The 15,947-nt window shown below is 54.3% G+C and overlaps 1 protein-coding gene across 4 annotated transcripts in view; it reads left to right on the forward strand.

Moving 5' to 3' along the window:
• The window catches only part of ALPL (alkaline phosphatase, biomineralization associated), an 89,799-nt gene that overhangs the window by 66,432 nt on the left and 7,420 nt on the right, over positions 1-15,947 (forward strand). For all 4 annotated transcript variants that reach the window (XM_055397705.2, XM_055397702.2, XM_055397704.2 and 1 more), the window contains exons 2-7: positions 1,743-1,906; positions 7,663-7,782; positions 8,055-8,170; positions 9,587-9,761; positions 10,720-10,895; positions 14,304-14,447. In XM_055397705.2, coding sequence (XP_055253680.1) covers positions 1,846-1,906; positions 7,663-7,782; positions 8,055-8,170; positions 9,587-9,761; positions 10,720-10,895; positions 14,304-14,447 — 792 coding nt within the window. In that variant the 5' untranslated portion in view covers positions 1,743-1,845. The remainder of the gene's footprint in view (positions 1-1,742; positions 1,907-7,662; positions 7,783-8,054; positions 8,171-9,586; positions 9,762-10,719; positions 10,896-14,303; positions 14,448-15,947) is intronic.

Here is a 15,947-nt window from a genome sequence, read left to right on the forward strand (position 1 = left end):
ACTTTCAACTGATGTAAATGTATACTGTACCAAGCACCGGAGTACAAACAAATAAGGCAAGGTCCCCATTCTTAGAAACTCTTCGTGTGGTGGGTGACATGGGCCAGGAAGGAATTACTTTCGAAACAGAAAGTACAAGTAACACAGCATTGTAAAACAGCTATATTCCTATAAAAATTAAAAACAGAACAGAAAAAAGCAGAGAAGCACATGCAATGATTGTCTGGATATTGTGTATCAATTTAATAACTTTTTTCTCTGATGTTAGAATAGACTCTAGTAATGTTTGGAAACTAAAGTAGACGTAAAGCATTAAACGTCATCTGAAATCCCACCACTCCAAGTTAAGTGCTGTTAGATGGAGGACATTTCCTTTCAATTCCTCAGCTTCCCTTCCTGCACTGGCCACCCCCTGCTCCGCCCCAGCACAGGGCTATCCGGCTGGACGACATGTCTGATGCACGCTGGGTGTTCTGTGGGATGGAGTGCTGGTGAGCCCTGTCTATGGGTACCAGAATGCCCCAGGCACCTTTTATTGATTTATTTAATTTGGCTACCCTGAGGGGCATGTGGGACCGAGATCAAACCCATGCCCCCTGTAGTGGCAGTGCAGAGTCCTGACCACTGGACTGCCAGGGAATTACCCCCATGCAGCTTTTTAGGGTTGGATCAAGATCCTTTTTCCAGGAGTAGAGTGGTTTCTTATCTCACATGCCACTGTCGTGGTAGAATGTTGTGCCATTTCCCATAACAAATGAAATAATCATTTTAATCTTGGTTTTGGTGAAAATGGTAACATTATTTTCCAGTGAAACTCTTTCCGATTAAAATGCCTCATCTTCCAGTAACATTTATACGCAACAGGGTTAGTATATTTCTCAACAGAGTTAGCACACCGCTCAGAAATAGTCATTCACAGTCCTACCCATAGAAAACCACAGTGAACGTTCTGGTGTGTCTCTCTTCAGTCCTTTTTTTTTACATAACACTAAAAAAAAAAATTATAAAGGTAACATCTCAACACAGAAAGAAAATTTGGAAAAACAACAATGAAAAGATAGTCATCTAAAATGTCACTATCCAGAAATGATCGCACTATAAGACAATCTTGTCCTGCATGTCGCTTATGTAGTTTTTGTATCTCTTGCCATAAATGACAAGCTGTAGAAGAGATCATAGCAAATATCGTTGTCCTGTAAGAGCAGATGTCGGTGTCCCTGTGAGAAAAGGTGGATTCTTTGTTTTGTCTCTGATGTACTTGGGACATGGGTAATTCAAGACTGAAGACGGATGTTCCAGAACAGAGCTTCTCACAGTAGGGTCCGTGAGCCAGCAGCCGCAGCAGCATCTGGGAGCTTGTTAGAAATGCAATTGGGGTCTCTGGGCCAGGGTTGGGGGTACTGGAATCTGTTTCAACAAGCCCTCTGGAAAATTCGGATGCATCCTGCAGTTTGAGAAGCACTACACGGAAAAGCTAAACTCTGATGGGTTCTGGGCTTCAGATGGGTTGAAAGTGGGCCTTCACTTGAGGAATGAGAAGGAACCAGTTGGCAGCATAGAACTCATTTATGCTTCTACAGCTCTTTGTGCGATTAAGCCTCCTGAGGGAGGGACCACTTAGATTTGGCGGATAGCCTCCTGTAATAAGTGGGAAAGGAACGAATCAGCAAACAAATAAGTGAATGAACAAATGAGCTCTGGAGCTGTGACTTTCACGTCTTTTTTTCTTTTTCCATTTCCAGGATTGGAACATCGATTAACTGCTGACCACTGGCAGCCCACCTTTCCAACCCACACCCACCGCACCCCTGGGCTCCAGAGAGAAAGCAGGTCTTGGAGAACGCCATGATTTCACCATTCTTAGTGCTGGCTATTGGTGCCTGTCTTAGCAGCTCCTTAGTGCCAGGTAGGATCGGGGGCAAGGGTGGATGAGGGTGAGACCTGGTATAGGGGGGATAGGATGAGGCAGTGTTTATGGTCAGGGTCATAGAATCACCCACAGTATTTAAGAGCTGGAAACAAATGTTCAGAGCAGGGAATCCCAGCTACTACATGTGCTTGTGTTGGAAAAGTCAGTCTTTTTCCTTTTATATTCTTCTTTAATTGCAGTTTCTAGTCTCTTTTAGCTCTAGGAATCTGAAATAGAACTTACCCTATAAACTCTTCTATGTTCCGAAGTTTACTCTATAAATTCTTCTATAAACCCCTGATAGAACATTTCTTTATATTTCGTAATTCTTTCTTTAAAACTCACCTTCAAGGAGTTTTATTTATTTTGGTTTTGTTTTTGTAGTTTATGTTTCCTTTTGGAAACTCGCATGAAAGTGTTTCTACAGTATGGTATTCTGTTTGATTCTTCAATCAATTCTGTAAGAGTGTTTATGTTAATTCTCGGTTTGGGGCTCATACACTTTAAATTCAGGCTCAGATTTGGAGTTTTTATAATTTGATTTATTTTTGACTGTGCTGGGTCTTTGCTGCTTTGCACAAGAGTTCTCTAGCTGTAGAGTGCGGGCTCGGAGTCGTGACACACGCCTTAGTTGCCTCACAGCATGTGGAGTCTTCCCGGACCAGGGATCGAACCCATGTCCCCTGTACTGGCAGATGGATTCTTATCCACTGTGGCACCAGGAAAGTCCTTTGGATTTGGAATTGAGCTCACATTTCATGACTGGCTTTCTCTCTCCAACCCTTCCATATATCCCAGGCAAAACATGTACCTGAAAACAGTCTCAACTGTTCTGTATCTGCTCGGGGACTCCAAGGGTCCCTCAATATCAGCTCCTGTTTACCTTCATGGTGTTGAATTCCATCTTAATTTCTGCCTCCTGGGAATTTCCCTTCTGCCCCTTTTTCTGCCTTCTGCCTTTTCCCTCTTCTGCCTTCCTTTTTCAAGCTATACACTGTTCTCAATCGTTTTTCCCTCAGCATTTCATTGTCTGTGGTAGGAGGGGAGTCTTCCTTGGCTCAGTCCATCACGTGACTGGGGGTCCCCCAACTTGCTTTCCCTGAGCCTTAATTTTTCCATCTGCTCAGTGGAGATACTGATCTCTCCTCCTTAGGGCTGCTGTGGGAATTATAGGGGACAGTCACAGTGTCAGGCAGGGAGCAGAGGCTCATGGGCAGGATATACTTCAACAGATGAGGGAATTGGGGTGCAGAGAAGGGTCTGGCCCCCCAGGTCACACAGCACATCCGCTGCAGGCCTGGGGACTGAACCAGAGCTGCCAGACTCCCAGGCCATTGCTCCCTCTGTGATCACATGATGCCTTTCAGTGTGACTCCTGGGGGCCCAAGGTCGCTCTGGGACTGAGTTTTTGCTTTCTCAGCACTCACAGCCCTCTTGGGTGAAAGACGAGCAAGTGGATGAAACATGAGAAGATGAAAAAGCGACAAAATTAAAAATCTTCAAACATTCAACTCTTTAATTTTTCATGTCTGCTTCATTTTAGCCATTGTGATGGGTATGTGGTAGTGTTACATCGTGGCCTTTTCCTCTTTTAAAAAAATTAGGGGACTTTCCTGGCAGGCCAGTGGTGAAAACTTCACCTTCCAATGCAAGGGGTGTGAGTTTGACCCCTGGTCAGGGAGCAAGCTAAGCTTAGCTTAGTTAAGCTTGACCAGCTAAGATGGCCAAAAGCTCCAAGGCTGTAAAACAAGTGATAAATTGTAACAAATTCAATAAGGACTTTAAAAATGGTCCACATCAAAAAAATCTTTAAAAAAGTAATTAGGTGTAATTTACAGCAAAGTGCCAGAGAAGGCAATGGCAACCTACTCCAGTACTCTTGCCTGGAAAATCCCATGGACGGAGAAGCCTGGTAGGCTGCAGTCCATGGGGTCGGTAAGAATCAGACACGACTGAGCGACTTCACTTTCCCTTTTCGCTTTCATGCATTGGAGAAGGAAATGGAAACCCACTCCAGTGTTCTTGCCTGGAGAATCCCAGGGATGGGGGAGCCTGGTGGGCTGCCGTCTGTGGGGTCGCACAGAGTCGGACACTACTGAAGTGACTTAGCAGCAGCAGCGGCAAAGTGCACAAATCTTAAATATACAGCTTGATGAGTTTTGACATATTTTGGTCCCCGTGTAGCCATCACCCAGATCAAGAAAGGACATTTCCAGTCATGGGACGCCAAGGGCTTTCCTGTGCCACCCCCTGCCCCGCCCCAGGCAGGGCAGAGGAAGTGACTGGGCTTCCTCTCGCTACCTTAGACGAGTTTTGCCTGTTTGGGGGTTTTGTATAAATGGACTCCTATAGTACGGCAAGCCACTCCAGTACTCTTGCCTAGAAAATCCCATGGATGGAGGAGCCTGGTAGGCTGCAGTCCGTGGGGTCGCTAAGGGTCAGACACGACTGACTGACCTCACTTTCACTTTTCACTTTCACACATTGGAGAAGGAAATGGCAACCCACTCCAGTGTTCTTGCCTGGAGAATCCCAGGGACAGGGGAGCCTGGTGGGCTTCCGTCTATGGGGTCACACAGAGTCGGACACGACTGAAGTGACTTAGCAGCATAGTACATACTGATAAATACACTTCATGTAGCATTCGTTACAGCATGAGGATTTCTGAGTGTCCTTTAATGGTCTCCGAAAACAATAGCCTCCTGATGCTCAGTTGTCCAAAGCCACCATTTCTTAAACCAGTCCTCAGACCGTGAAGTCAGTTTAACATCCACCAAACCCTTCTTGAACCCTGGCATAGCGCTGGTGAGAAAGACAAGGGCTGTGCCTTCACCAGACTCCCAGTGCCCGGGGAGCAGGCAGAGCAGGGAACTGGCAAACAGGTACAGGTCTCACCTGGAGAAGAATCAACGGGAACAGGGAGGCTGATGGCAGCCTTGCTCCAGGGCGTGTGCCAGGTGCCGGGGGGAGGGCAGGAGAGGCAGAAGTTCATCACCACCCAGATGGCACCCAAATGGCCAAAGAAGCTCCTTGACCAAAGCCTCGGCACTGTAGTCATATGTGGGAGGAAGGCAGGAGGGAGACTGAAACCCGCCCACAGCTAGTAGATCCCTGATCAAAGCCATTAGCCCACGGAGTTGGGAGTCAGTAGATGCAGACTCTTACATATAAAATGGATAAACAGCAAGGTCCTACCGTATAGCACAGGGAACTATATTCAATATCCTGGAATAAACTGTAATGGAGAAGAATATGGAAAAAAAAGATATGTGAATAACCGAGGTTCATCTAGTCAAAGCTGTGGTTTTTCCAGTGGTCATGTATGGTTGTGAGAGATGAACTATAAAGAAAGCTGAGCACCGAAGAATTGATGCTTTTGAACTGTGGTGTTGGAGAAGGCTCTTGAGAGTCCCTTGGACTGCAAGGAGATCCAACCAGTCCATCCTAAAGAAGATCAGTCCTGAATATTCATTGGAAGGACTGATGCTAAAGCTGAAGTTCCAATAGTTTGGCCACCTGATGTGAAGAACGGACTCATTAGAAAAGACCCTGATGTTGGGAAAGATTGAAGGCAGGAGGAGACGGGGACAACAGAGGACAAGATGGTTGGATGGGATCACCAACTCAATGAACATGAGTTTGAGTGAACTCTAGGAGTTGGTGATGGACAGGGAGGCCTGGCGTGCTGCAGTCCGTGGCGTCGCAAAGAGTCAGACACCACTGAGCGACTGAACTGGACTGAACCGAGTCACTTTGCTGTGCAGCAGAGATGAACACAATGTGGCAAATCAGCTATACTTCAATTAAAAAACAACAACTTCTATTTGAAAACCCAAGTTTATAAAAAACAAACCACTGGCCAAGGGCACTTGCCCAGGCTTTATGTCTTTCAGTCCTAGAACTGCCTGTGAGTTGCTCCATCCTCTCATTTTCCTGGAACAGAAATTCAAGTGGCAGGAACTTGCATAAGGGCGCTCAGCTGGAGGAGCCGCTCAACAGGAGCCTCCGGCCGGGAGGTCTAAACTTGGGGACCTTCGGAAGAAATGGGTGTTGCTGGGGTCTGCCGGCATGAAGGTGGTGGGCTAAGGGATCAGGGTGAGGATGGGGCTGCTGCGGGGGGAGTGGGGCACGGACGGCTCCCAGGCTTGAGGTGAGAGCGGCTTCCTTTCGTGTCGCTGCCCGCATTGCCTGCCCCATGCAAGAGCACCGCCGTGGAGTGGGGGTTTCCGACTCCTCTGCAGCTCACACCTCAGGATGTTCAGTGATGTGGAGGAATTAATGGTAGCCACTCCATCAGGCTGCTGGGGAGGGGAGGGCACTTGGCACAAGCCTGGGCACCGGGCGTAAGAAGGGAGTGCTGTGGGGACGTCCCTGGTGGTCCAGTGGTTGAGAACCCTGCCAGTGCGGGGGTCGTGGGTTCAGGCCCATGCAGGAGGATTCCACATGCGGGTTTCTTCCAACGAGAAGCACTCTGCAACTAGAGAAAGCCCACGTGCAGCAACAAAGGCCCAGCACATAAAAAAAGGCAAGCTGTGCTCTTCACCCGCACTGCGAGCCTGGGCCTGAGCTTCAGCCGTGAATGTGTGACATGACCTTGGACACGACCCTCCCACCTCGCATGACCTCCGCCTTCCTTCCGGGCAATGGAGGCCACTGAAAGAGAGAATCCCTGAGGAGCCCCCTTCTCGAGGCTTCTGTGCCTTGTTGGGCAGGTTTGTTGGGGCCCAAGCACAGAGGAGAAACCAACAGGTGGTGGGAGGGCCCGACCCCCGTGGACAGGGATCTGGGGCCTCTGCGTGGAAGACAAGGGGAGTCCGGGTCTGGCATGGAATTGTTGGGAGTGGGGTGTTGATCCTCTCCTGTAGGTCCGTGTGTTGCCTTATCTAATCTTGTCCTCATGAGCCCCTGAAGGTGCAAACACCTGCACCTGACGGGGAGGAGACCGAGGACCCGGGAGCTCAGGTTTTCCACACAGCGACTGTTCTGCAAGGACTGTCAGGCACTAGAGTGTTCTTTCCACTGGAAAACTGATGACTCAACCCATGGACGTGGTGGGGGTGCGGGGGGTGGGGAGAGACAGAGAGAGAAGAAGGCATTCCTGGTTTTCCCAGGAATTAGGGACACAGGGCATCTTCTTGGCCAATTTACGCTAACAAGAGTGAGGTTGTACCTGGCTCCTTTAAGTTTGATACGGTAAACAAAAAGGCAAGCCTTGCTTTCCAGCCCTGCTAAATAGCTGTTGCTGAGTCAGGTTCCTGCTGAGCCTACTTTAATGAATAAGCCAAGCAGAGTTTATAATTGATGGCTGGGATCCATCTAGGGGGTTCCTGCCGTTGGAAGTAGCTTGTTCTCTTGAATAGGTTAAACATTACCCTCCTGATTGTGCTCACACTGTTCATTTGCTGCCTGAGCACAATGTCTCTCCACTGGGTGGAAGGAAAGAGCGTGGGCTTTGGAGTGAAGCCCAGCTCTGCCAGTGTCTGCCAGAGCTGAGTGGCCTTGGGCGAGTCGCTTGGCATCTCTGAGCCTTGGTTCCTCCGCTCTCGGGTGTGGGGAGGAGACCCAGAGTCTTCAGGCTTGTTTGGCCTGGCGGAGACTGGCAGACCTCAGGATGGCCGTCTGGGATGTGGCAACTACTGCTTCCTCTGCTGACTGCAGGCAGCCCCTACCATCGCCATGAGAAGCTGGGGTCTGTAATGGCTGGGGGAGCTGCCCGCCTCCTGCTGAATATCTCTGCTTCTCTGTCTCTGCAGAGAAAGAGAAAGATCCCAAGTACTGGCGAGACCAAGCTCAGCAGACCCTGAAAAATGCCCTGAGGCTTCAGACTCTCAACACCAACGTGGCTAAGAACGTCATTATGTTCCTGGGAGATGGTGAGGCCTGGGATGGGAGACGCTGGGGGCCAGGCAGAGGTGAAGGGGGCTGTGTGGTAGAGGCTCGGGGGGCATGTTGCAGAGGATGGGGGTGAGGCCAGGCTATGGGCCCTGAGGGTCTAGGGAGGGAAGGAGGAAGGTCAGGTTCTGGTGCCCACTGCCCAACCTGCCTTGGCCCCAGGCTGGGGAGCTGTGGGGGCCCTAGAAGCCTGATTGAAGAGGCTGGGAACCCGAAAACCTGAGTTCCCCCTACCTCCCGACCTCCACCACAGGCATGGGCGTCTCCACCGTGACAGCTGCCCGCATCCTCAAGGGTCAGCTCCACCACAACCCCGGAGAGGAGACCAAGCTGGAGATGGACAAGTTTCCCTACGTGGCCCTCTCCAAGGTGAGCTCCAGCCCCAAGCCTCCCACCTTCCAGGAGGAAGTGAAGGGAAGTTGTTCAGTCGTGTCCGACTCTTTACGACCCCATGAACTGTAGCCCACCAGGCTCCTCCGTCCATGGGATTCTCCAGGCAAGAGTACTGGAGTGGGGTGCCATTGCCTTCTCTAGGGGATCTTCCCCACCCAGGGATCAAACCCAGGTCTCCCGCATTGCAGGCAGATACTTCACCCTCTGAGCCACCAGGGAGGAAAGGGCAGGGGCGTGCCTCCTGCTGGACCCCTCAAGCCCACTGACAAGGCAGTCAGCCCTCCTGGGGATTCCATGACCCCGCTGTGAAGAAAGGACAGTGGTAGCTGCTTCCTGAGACTTTGAGGATTTCAGCTCCCTGGTTTTAAGATCTATTGACACACAAGCGTAGGGAGAAGGGCAAGCGTGCACGGGGTGAATTTTCCGCCAACTTTCCACATGTCTGTGACTAGCGTTGGGGTTGAGAAGCTGAACGTGATGGCAGCGGGGGCTCCCGCCCCGCAGTCCCCTCCAGTTCTTGTTCCCTGACTTTTGATGCCATAGATTAGCCGTTCCTGCTTTTGTACTTGATTAGCATGGAATCACGCAGGATGTACTCTTTGCACGGGGCTCTGTGACGTTCATTTCTCCCAAGGCGGCTCAGATGGAAGCTGGTTGCTCTGTCCTGGGGGTTGTCAGTGGTCCTCTAGGCGCTGGTGGGCAGATAGTTTCAGGGTCCCCACCAGTGTTCTGAATAAAAGGAAAGGAAAGTGAAGTCACTCAGTTGTCTCCGACTCTTTGTGGCCCCATGGACTGTAGCCTACCAGGCTCCTCCATCCGTGGGATTTTCCAGACAAGAATACTGGGGTGGGTTGTCATTGCCTTCTCCCGGAGCTCTTCCCACCCCGGGGACTGAACCCGCACTGCAGGCAGAGGCCTTACCGTCTGAGCCACCAGGGAAGTCTGAATGAGGGGGCCCCATTTCCTCCTCCGCGATCCTGCCTCGCCCTCCTCTCCCTCCCCTTCCCCAGCCTCCCTCCCTCCTTCAAGAACCCTCTCCCTTCTCCACACTCACCAGCCTCCTCCACGCCTTGCTGGCTCCCAGAACCCCAGACCCAGGGAGAGCTGACCCAGGTCTCACCCTCTGCCCAACGAGTCTCCATGTGCTAGAACTCTGCATTCCTGCCGCTTCCTGTTACCCTGGCTGCCAGGGCATGGGGGTGAGCAGGAGGCAGGCAGCTAGGGGATCCGGTAGCTCTAGGGGTGGGGGCACCTCAGTGGGCAGCAGGGCTCAGCCAAGACCGCAGGAGGCCTCTGTCTCCCTCGTGTCCAGGCCCCGTGCTGTGAGTGGGGTGGGGGCAGCAGGGTGGACCGAGGCTGGACCATCTCCTGACCCTCCTTTTCCACCTGCAGACGTACAACACCAACGCCCAGGTCCCCGATAGCGCAGGCACTGCCACCGCCTACTTGTGTGGGGTGAAGGCCAATGAGGGCACGGTGGGGGTGAGCGCAGCGACCCAGCGCTCCCAGTGCAACACCACTCAGGGCAACGAGGTCACCTCCATCCTGCGCTGGGCCAAGGACGCAGGTGAGTGGGGCGAGCTGTGTGGAATGGGGCCCAGCTCTATGACCTGTCTGGGCCTCAGTCCTTCCAACTACAATGGGGAGAGAGCAGAAAAAGGGCCCTTCCAGCTCCGATGTTCTGGGACTCCGCAACTTTTCAGGGACTGTCTTCTGTGACAGTGAAGTCTCGCTGTTTAGGGGGCTACTCAGTGTGGGTTTGCTCCCAGCTCATTTCCCTGAGTCTATTTGTTTGACTATAAAATGTGCTTGAAAACATAGCCCCTCATAGGGTCAGTGTGAGAAAGGTGAGGGATCTAGCTCAGCGCTGGCCTCATGGGAGTCCAGTGGCTTTCTACCCCTGTTCCTTTCCTCCTTGGAACTGGGAGGCACCGGGTGTTGCCCCAACACCTCTGGAGTCATGGTGTGAGTCCAGGTGACATAGGTGATAGAGCCACACTCCACCTGAGAGCCCTTTGGAGGGACCTCTGAGTTCTTGCAGGGCAGCCGTGGGGCTTCCTGCAGGGGTGGGGCTCGGTGGGGTCCTCAGTGGAGAGGAGGGCTCCCGCCTAGGTGCTCACGTTTCAAGGGCCCTCGGGAGTGGGGAGGGTCACAGAGACAGAGGGTCTGAGCTGTCTGGCTATTTGGAAGCCACCCACCCTGCCTTCCCAGGTGGCTCAGCGCAGAACATGCAGGAGACTTGGGTTCGATCCCTGGGTCGGGAAGATCCCTTGGAGGAGGACATGGCACCCCACTCCAGTGCTCTTCCCTGGGAAATCCCATGGACAGAGGGGCCCACCAGGTGGTCAAAAAGAGTCAAGTGACAGAGCACACGCATAAGCCTGACTTTAGTACTGATGGGGAGCCTGGGGCCCAGGCCGGCAGCGGAACTGGCCTGTCTTTAGCTAAGAGAGGGAAAGAGAAGAGAGCTGGCTTAGACAGCGCCATGTCCAGATGAACCCGACCCCTCCTCCCCTACTCCTCAGGGAAATCCGTGGGCATCGTGACCACCACGCGCGTGAACCACGCCACCCCCAGCGCCTCCTATGCCCACTCCGCTGACCGGGACTGGTACTCAGACAATGAGATGCCCCCGGAGGCCCTGAGCCAAGGCTGCAAGGACATTGCCTACCAGCTCATGCACAACGTCAAGGACATCGAGGCAAGTGCGGGGCGGGGTGTAGCCGGGGCAGGGCGGGTGAGGCGGGGCCCCCGGTGGGCCTGAGGCCTCAGGCCCAGACTGGCCCAGGAGAAGCGGCTTGGCCGGGCTCCACGCTCTCTCTCTTCACTGGAGGGCTCCCGGCCCATTAGGGGATTTGCGGTTGGGGCAGGGAGGCACTGTGGGATTTCACCGCGGTGGGACTGAGGGAAGAACCCTGAGGTGGCCACCACCGCGCCCCAAGAGTCAGGCGCCCAGGGATTATTCTGTCCATTGGGAACTGGTGCTGCCCTGGAGCGTGGGGTGACATGGTGCCATATGAGCAGAGTACCCGCCCCGTACGTTCCCACATGCACGGACAGGCGTGAGTCCCGTGCACTCAGGCAACGTGCTCAGAGAAAAGGTGACGTGCAAGCCGTGGTTGGCACAGGCTCTTACTTTAAAACTTGGGGTCACGTCCTTGGCCTGCTATTTGCTAGCTGTGTGACCTTGGGTTGGTTACTTAACCTCTCTGAGCCTTCCCTTCTACAGCCCTTTTGTGACGTTTACCTACCTTATAAGCCCATTGCAAGATCTAGATAAAATAATCCCTGTAAGAGTTTAGCCCCAGGCCTGATGCTGAGTGTTCAGAAGGTGGTAGCATTTACACAGGAGTGGCCATGTGTCCCTGTCCTAAAACACGAGCTCTGACGTACGGAACACGCTTAGCACGCGCGTGACCCATCTGACGCTCAGATGGGTCCCCACCCTCTGTTTCTTAAATGAGACCCTCTAGTTTGTTCCCTTTTCAAGGTCTTGTTACCTACCTTGCGGGGGGTGGGGTGGCTGGTGAGGAGGAGAGGGGACCTCAGCCCCCGAGCTTAGAATGGGGTCTAGGAGGCTCAGAGAGGGAGTTCCCAGGTCCCTCCCACTCCGTCTGTTTCTACCCCCACCAGACTAACTCCCTGGCTCCCAGACTCCCCCATGCCATCCCCCAAATTTCTAAGTGCCACCTGCCCCTCTTCCAACCTCTCGTTTCTCTTTTCCGAGCTGTGGATTGAGCTGCCCTTCTCGGGACGTGTAGTCCTGGTGACCAGCTCCTAGCGAGCGAGTATCTCAGGCAGAGCGCCTTCTGACTTTGCGGGTACCCGATGGGTCGCTTCCCTCCCCTGAGCCTCAGTGTCCCCACCTGTGTAGCAAGAGCAGAGTGCCCCCCGACCCTCCCCGCCTCCCGGGGCTGCTGGAGGCCGAGATGAGGTCATGGATGTGAGAACATTTGTTGTACAAGCGCAGGGTGTAATTACGGGACTGCTCTTGAGAGGGATTTGGCGGCAAGCGCCTGAGAAGGGACAGGAGCTTGAAGGAAGGCTTTGCTGGCAGAGGCGGTGGGGGTGGGGGGGGTGTGGGGGTTGCGCCCCGGCCTGAGCGAGGGGTGCGGCCGCTGGAAGGCCCGCCCCGCACCATCTCAGCCCCCTGTCCTTCTCTGCTCCTCCATCGCCACCCCACCACAGAGCCCCCCACCCAGCCCCCCAGGCTGCACATGAAACAAAAATGCTGGTGTCCGCCCTGAAAATAAATATCTTTTACTAAAAAAAAAAGAAAAAGAAAGAAAAAGAAAAATGAAAGACACAAACCCAAACCCCAAAGCCAAACAGCAAGTCTGTTATTTGGGAGTTTAATGAGTGTGTGAAGTCCCTGCTGGGGCTGGAAATGACGAGGCTCCCGGCAAGAAGATTGGGGGCTTCATTTTCCATTCTGAAAATGCCAAGGGGTCAGGTTCTGTGGGAATGGTTGGGGGGGGCAGGGAGCCAGTGACCCGGGGTCCCCTTCTCCTTTCTCTCAGAAGCCCGCCCCGCCCCGCAGAGCACCCGGCTGGAGCTGGCCGTGAGGAGCTTGCCTTCACGGAGCCACCCTGAGCTCTCCTACTCCTGGCCGTGAGAATGCCCTGCAGGGGAGGCCAGCCCCCGGGGGGCGGCCGGGACTGGACTGCTCGTCACTGCGTTTCCTCCTGGGACAGTCCTGTGCATGGGCTGTCCGTTCCATTTAATAGATGGACACATGGAGCCAGAGCGCTCAAGCGCCCGGACCTTGGTCAAGATACAGCAGAGTCAGGATTCCAGTTCCAGTCTGACTTCAAAGGCCTTTCTGGTTGCCCGGAATCCGGGATGGCCCTGTATCCACCACCTGTACCACCAGCCTGGACTCCTGGCTCCCTGTCCACCCGGCGGAACCTGGGTTCTGAGGAGGGCGCCTGTGAGATGCCAGCCCCTGGGACAGTGGGTCTAAAGCCGGGCGTCACTGGACTCTGTGCTCCCGAGGTGTCAGCCAGGGGCAGCGGCCTGGGCTGACGCCCGCGGTAACGGGAGGACACCGGTGCGGTGGTCACTGCTGGCGGCGGCTGCTATGCCCTTGGCCCCCGTTTTAAAAATAGTCAGGACTTCAAACATGGACTCCCAAGGAAAACAAACAGCCCCGCGTCCGTCTGCCCGCAAGGGTCAGCGCGGTGGGTAAAATTAGCCTGGCGGTGACTACACAGACATGGGCGCTGGCCCACTGTTTGCCAGGCTCCCAGCTGGGCTGCCCCAAGACCTCCCTGGCAGAGGCCTCTCTCCTCCGGGGGGAGGGGGGTGGCAAGGAGGCAGCTCTTGGTCGGAATCCCCATCCTCTGCTCCATGGATACAGCAGGAGCTGGAGGGGCCTTGGGTTCACATCCTGGCTTTGTCCCCTTGCTGGCTGTGTGGCCTTAGGGGAAAGAAATCATATTTCTGCACCCATTTGTTTGGAAAAGAGGTGACATGGGTAGCCTTGCAGCCTTGTATGACATTGAACAAGATCAGGTATCTCGAGTCTTTTAGAGGCTTCCCAGGTGGCTCAGGGGTAAAGAATCCACCTGCCAATGTAGCAGAATTGGGTTCGATCCCTGGGTCGGGAAGATCCCCTGGAGAAGGAAATGGGCAACCCACTCCAGTATTCTTGCTTGGAGAATCCCCTGGACAGAGGAGCCTGGCAGGCTTCAGTCCACGGGGTCACACATGTGGGACATGACTTAGCGACTAAACAACAGCAGCAATCTCGAGTCCTTAGTGCCCGACACACACGCTGTAAGATGCTAGTGCTCTCACACCAGCCGAAGTTGGTACTGGGCTTCTGGAAAGCCAGGTAAGGGAGGCTAGTGCCAGTATTACACTCCGAAGCCCAAACCACAATCCCAGTAGACTCGTGATTTCATTCCTGGCCCAGCGGAGGAGCAGAGGCTCAGGAAGGGTGGCTCACACTGGAGCCAGGATCCACCACGCCGGAGAAGCGCCCACTCTGTCCATCCCCCAGGGAGCCCGGCTCTCCAGGCAGGCCTCTGGGAACCTCCAGACGGCATGGCGCCCCGCATGGCGCCAGTACCCACACCCAGGGTACTGATGGCTGTGTCCCCTTTAGGTGATCATGGGGGGCGGCCGGAAGTACATGTTCCCCAAGAACAGAACTGATGTGGAGTATGAGCTGGACGAGAAGGCCAGAGGCACGAGGCTGGATGGCCTGAACCTCATCGACATCTGGAAGAGCTTCAAACCGAAACACAAGGTAGCCTGTCCAGGGGCCTGATGACTGGGTGGGGAGGTGCTCGGGGGCGTCTTTCTCTGCATCTCTTCATTTCTGTAGAATGGGTTTGTAATTCTTAGCTCAGGCCCAAAGGACCTTACAGGTATCGGAATGGCACATAGTAGGTGCCCACTGATTCCTTCCTTCAGGCAGTGAGGAAGAGGGTGTGTCAAGGAATGACCAGCATGGACATGCAGCCCACCTGCACCCCTACTGAGCGTGGGGCCCCTGGCTTGGCCTGAGGTCCAAAGGATGAATCAGATGGTCAAGGAAACGTGGAACACTCTGTGCTTGGATGGCGAGATGCCCAGGCCCTACGGGAACCCAGAGGGGACAGACCACAAGGGAGTGGCTGAGAAGCCCCGAAACGGGGCGAGGGGGCGGAGGCCACAGTGGGGGAATCTTGCAGGCCGCAGTGGCAGGGAGGGGCCAGGGCCAGGGCACGCGCTGGCCGGGGAAGGGGGGCCGAAGCGTGGGAAGACCTGGGCACTGGCTCCCGGGAGCAGCTCCGGCCCGTGAAATGCATCTGCTGGCCGCGGGGCCTGGGGCAGCTGGGGTCTGGAAATGACTGTGGTCGGAGCTGAAGACAGTGGGGAGCAGCCTGGCAGCTGCTTTGATGTCACTCTGGGGTTGGGTTTCGGAGGCTTCCAGGCCTGGCCCCTGGGGAGGCCTTGTGGGATGGGGCTGGGCCAGGACTGAAGTGGGGGTAGGGATGGGGGAATGGCCCCCCGGGGTGGGTGGGGGGCAGGACCCAGCTGCTTTGAACTCTTCCCGTGCCTTCTGAGTCAGCTCTGGCTAGACCAGAGCCCCTCCCCGGCCCAAGACTGAGAGACACCACCACTCCCAGCCTCGGTTTCTCTACCTGGAACATGGGACCAGAGTTTGGCCCCCCAGGCACGAAGTGAGGGACAGCGGGGGAGCCCCACTTTCTTAGCCTTCCCACCTTCCTTCCAAGAGCAGCCCCGGAGGTTTGAAAAACCTCTGATCTCAATGCCGTCACCCAGAGACGGCGAGGAGCTCGCCTAAGGACACACAGCTGACTCCTGGTCATTCAGGACCCCACCCCTAGCCCCGTCCAGGCCTGAATGACACCCTCTCCAGGCAAGCTGGCCAGTCCCTTCCCGTGGCCTCTGTGCCCTGGGGAAGCTGTACTTCCTTTATTCCCCCCCTTAGCTGGGATCCCCAGGGCAGAGCTAGGGCCTTGCTTCCTTCCTGGCTCTGAGAACACACACAGCACATGCCTCTCAGTGAGTACTCAAGGCCCCTGGTGACCTGTGCCTTCCTCTTCTTTGCTCCACAGTCCTTCCCCCTGCTTGGAATTCTATTCCCTGACTCCAGGTTGTTCAGTTCTTACTTGTCCTCCAAGTCCCCATTAGGACCTCACCTCCACCAAGGAGCCCTCCCTGATCTCATCTCTAGGGTCACAGTGCCCCTGGTCTCAGAATTCTCATCACCTTCCATTAAAATTACCTGTTTATTTGC

Source organism: Moschus berezovskii, chromosome 2 (assembly GCF_049115385.1).
Source record: "Moschus berezovskii isolate FMDL1 chromosome 2, NW_MosBer_1.0, whole genome shotgun sequence".
NCBI classification, from domain to species: domain Eukaryota; kingdom Metazoa; phylum Chordata; class Mammalia; order Artiodactyla; family Moschidae; genus Moschus; species Moschus berezovskii.